Genomic DNA, 4630 nt, shown 5'->3' with positions numbered 1-4630 from the left:
GAAATGGGAACAATTTGACAATTTCTTAACCAACAAGTTCAAAACGATGGAATCTGTTGGAAAAATAAAACCATCAACTTCAAAATTCAATCAGCAGAAACAACCTACTTACAACAATCCTAGATTTTTGAACACATTTCAAGCAAATGTTACAAGGAATACAAATAATTCTGGAGGAAGACCCAATTCAAGTCAGAATTTACTACAGAATAGAACTCAAAATACTACACAAGTTGCCCAAACCTGCCAAGTTTACAGATCTAAACATTTTATACGAGATTGTACGGAATTTCAAAAGAAGAGTGTAAATGATAGAATTCATATCGTGAAGACCTCTCATTTATGCTACAACTGCTTGTCATCTAACCATGGTGTAAAGGATTGTAAGAGTCGTTTTGGATGTCGAACCTGCACGATGAGACATCACACTTTGTTACATAAGGGAACGGAAACCCAATCTTCAAATACATACCTAGCTCGAGTGGAGACACAACCTAGAAACAGTGCCGCCGCTCATACACCACAAATACAGTCCACACAAAACCTAGAATCAGCTACAGTTACAACTTTGACCCTTCAGGAAAAGCAAATTAGTCAGCAACAATCTGGAGGTACACTACTCTTTACTGCCATGGTACAAATAGAAACCAGGGGACAACTTTACGATGCCAGAGCACTCATTGATTCTGGATCACAATCCACATTTATTTCGGAAAAACTTAAAAATTTGCTGAAATTACCAACAAAGAGCAATTTAGTTCATGTCACTGGATTAAATCAATTTGTTTCGGAGACTTCAACGAAATCTTGCCTGTTCACATTGAGATCCAAGTTCGACCCTAGTTTTAAACTGGAGGTTTGGGCTCCAGTTTTAAAAACCCTACCATCAAATCTACCACCACAAAACTTAGATAAATCACAACTTCGAGACATAACATCATTGGAGCTAGCTGACCCGAAGTTTTACATCAGTCAACCTATTGATTTACTCATCAGTATGGACATAGGACCGTTGATATTTACACTTGGAATTCCCATGAAAACGTTTGGATCAATTCTAACTCAAAGAACTAAATTTGGATGGATTGTTGGAGGACCCATTCCTGGAAATGCTATCCAACGAAAACAAATTGCTTTGCTGAATACAACTTCAATTGAGAAAATACTTACAAGTTTTTGGGAGGTGGAAGTGACCCCTAAAAAAGTTTTACGGTCAGAAGAAGACCAATTTTGCGAAACGAATTTCATTGATACAACAATACGAAACAAGTATGGAAGATATGTTGTGACTCTCCCATTTAAAAAATGCGAGGAATTGGGAAATTCCCGGAACATTGCCTTAGCACAATTCTATAGAATGGAACGGAAACTTATGAGTACACCAGATATTAAGGAACAATACGATAAATCGATACTCGAGTACCTCGAACCCACATGAAATTAACAATATGCCAAATTATTACCTGCCACATCACGCAGTAATAAAACCTGATCGTATTACAACGAAACTTAGAGTCGTATTCAACGCTTCGTGCCCATCATCAAATAAAACAACTCTCAACGACATATTATTTCCTGGGCCCATACTACAACAGGACTTAGTACTTCAAATTTTCAAATAGAGATTTTTCAAATACGCTTTTAACGCCGACATCACTAAGATGTATCGGCAAATACTTTTGGACCCAAATCAAACAAAATACCAAAGGATTTTATTCAGAAAATCACCGGCAGACCCTGTAGAGGATTTCGAGCTGTTAACAGTAACTTTTGGAGTAAACTGCGCGCCATTTTTAGCATTGAGGACGCTCATTAAGTTAGCGGAAGATATTAAAGACCTGCATCCGAAAGTAGCAGATATAATATTAAACAATCTATACGTTGATGATGTATTGGCTGGCGGTCATACATAAGAACAAGCGATCACGGCCAGAAAGGAATTGGTCTCAGCTTTGGACTCTGCTGGTTTTACCCTCATGAAATGGGCCTCAAATGATCATAATGTTATTAAAGATATTTCGGAGGAAAAGTTACTGCCACTGAATTGGTTGGATATTTCTGAGGATGCTTCCACAAAAACACTGGGTATTCGATGGAATATTTCTGGAGACTTCTTCTCTTTTACGCCACCACAAATGGAAAATCAAGACAAATATACAAAACGAGAAGTTTTATCAACCATAGCGAAATTGTTTGACCCTTGTGGATGGCTGGCGCCAGTGGTAGTAGTAGCGAAGCTTATTATGCAGCAAATCTGGCTGGATAAAATCGATTGGGATGACCCACTGAAGCCAGTGACTCACATGAACTAGAAAAACTTCGTCACAAATAGCCAAAAGATTGAAAATCTCAAGGTTCCAAGATGGATACAATTCACATTAGATGGCTCCGTAGAAATTCATGGCTTTTGTGACGCTTCGGAAAGCGCATATGGAGCAGCGATTTACGTCCGAATCGAACATACGGATCATAGTACCCACACCTTCTTGTTAGCCGCCAAGACCCGAGTAGCGGTTCTGCTGTCCAAACTGGCAGTTTCCATAACGAACAATTTACAAATATCCCACTTTTCGACCCAATTTTGGACAGATTCCACAATGGTTTTGGCTTGGTTGAAAAAGCCTCCTTGTCATTGGAGCACATTCGTGCGAAATAGAGTATCGGAGATTTCTGAGAGCGTTGGCCAAGAGAATTGGAGACATGTTGACTCGGAGGACAATCCAGCGGATTTAGCAAGTCGAGGATGTTCGCCTGCCGACTTGAAGACTCAGGACCTCTGGTGGCATGGACCTCAGTGGCTCAAAATGCCCAAAGGCAGATGGCCATCGAACCAAATTCTAAGCGACACAAATTTGGAAGCCAAAGCTGTTAGAATCCTAACGCTTTTTGAGGAAAAGGATGACCCTCTACAGAACTTCTCATCGCTAGCAAAAGTTTGCAGATCATATGCATATGCCTTACGTTTCTGGAAAAACTCGGGATCAAACCGACAACAACTTAGAATATTATCAACGGAGCTTTCAGCTGCCGAAATTCAAGATGGAAAACGAGCAAGCATAATACAGACTCAAAAGTTCTTCTATTTGAATGAGTATGAATCATTGGAGAAAAAGACTCGGATTTCATCAACAAGTTCGCTTTTGACCTTAAATCCGTTTTTAGACTCGAAAGGAATATTGAGAGCCAATGGAAGATTGGTACAATCTACAGCACTTACATACAATGAGCGCCATCCAATAATTCTGCCACATGGAGCCGTTTTTAGTCAGTTATTGGTCGACTTTGTTCACAAACTCACGTTACATGGTGGAAATCAGTTGATGACCCGAATAATAAGATCCGAATTCTGGATATTTGGATTGAAATCGTTGGTCAAAAAGACACTTCGGAATTGTAAAACATGCATAATACATAAAAAAGGACACAGGAACAAATAATGGCCTCTCTTCCGCCTGAACGTACATTTTTATCTAGACCTTTCACGAACACATGTGTAGATTTCGCAGGACCTTTTAACATTAAAAGTTATTCTGGAAGAGCTTGCTTTATCACAAAAGGTTATGTGTGCCTTTTTATTTGTTTTGCTACAAAAGCAATACATTTTCAAGATTCGTTATTAGGCGAGGTTGTCCTTCCTGCGTTTATTCGGATAATGGAACAAATTTTGTTGGCGCAGTTGATTTGATAAAAAGAGATAGAATTGCGCTCATGAAAATCTTACAAACAACTACGGTTGAAAGCAATTTTTACCAAAATCTTAACTGGAAGTTCATCCGACCTGGTGCGCCAAACATGGGCGGCTTGTGGGAAGCCGGCGTTAACTCTTTTAAGCTACATTTAAAGAAAAGTTTACCAAAAATGAATTTTACGTTTGAGGAATTCACAACAATTTTATCCCGAATTGAGGCCTGTCTCAATTCGCGACCTTTAAGTCCAGCTAGCGACGACAATGATGATTTTTCACCCCTGACTCCGGGGCATTTTCTCATAGGAACTTCTATTCCTGCTCCAGCGGAGCCTGATGTCTCAGACACAGATATTAATTTAGTAAATCGTTGGAAAAGACTTAGAGTCATTTCTCAATATTTCTGCAACCGATGGAAGTTAGAATATTTGCACGAACTCCATCGACGAACAAAATGGAAATTCGAAAAGGAAAACGTTAAAGAGGGGGATTTAGTCGTTATTAAGGACGATAGACTCGCTCCCAATGAGTGGAAGATGGGACGGATTATAAGGACATATCAGGGCACGGATCAGAATACGCGGGTAGTAGACGTACGGACGTCTGGAGGCAATATAAGCAGACCCATTACAAAAATAGTCAAACTTTTCTCCGACTGACTAGTCGGACCCTTACCTAAAAAACCTAGTACTCGCATTCTGTTTATTTCAGACATGGCAGCCTACCTTCCAAACCAGGATTGGCGCTATGAAGACCGAAGCCGAAGCCCCAGCAGTCCAGCTCGCAGCCCCAATCGCCCAGCCAAAAGTAACCGCCCAGCCCACGTACAAAATCAGCCCGCCCACAGCCCCAATCGATCCCCAAGGAGAAGCCGCTCGAAAGCAAGGCCCAACCCCCGCCTGGTGAACGAGAGACCAAGTTTCTGGCAGTTTGCTTGTGGACTGT

At 40.5% G+C, this 4630-nt stretch overlaps 1 protein-coding gene across 1 annotated transcript; it reads left to right on the top strand.

The window, feature by feature from the left end:
• The first annotated feature begins 415 nt into the window (after positions 1–415).
• Positions 416–1438, top strand: LOC141398214 (uncharacterized). Its single transcript, XM_073975451.1, has one exon. It carries the CDS (start codon positions 416–418, stop codon positions 1436–1438), a length of 1023 nt encoding a protein of 340 aa, XP_073831552.1.
• The last annotated feature ends 3192 nt before the right edge of the window (positions 1439–4630 follow it).

Source organism: Musca autumnalis, unplaced genomic scaffold, assembly GCF_047663935.1.
Source record: "Musca autumnalis isolate F117 unplaced genomic scaffold, ASM4766393v1 scaffold_3, whole genome shotgun sequence".
Lineage (NCBI taxonomy): Eukaryota > Metazoa > Arthropoda > Insecta > Diptera > Muscidae > Musca > Musca autumnalis.
This window is presented reverse-complemented; position numbering and strand designations above follow the sequence as displayed.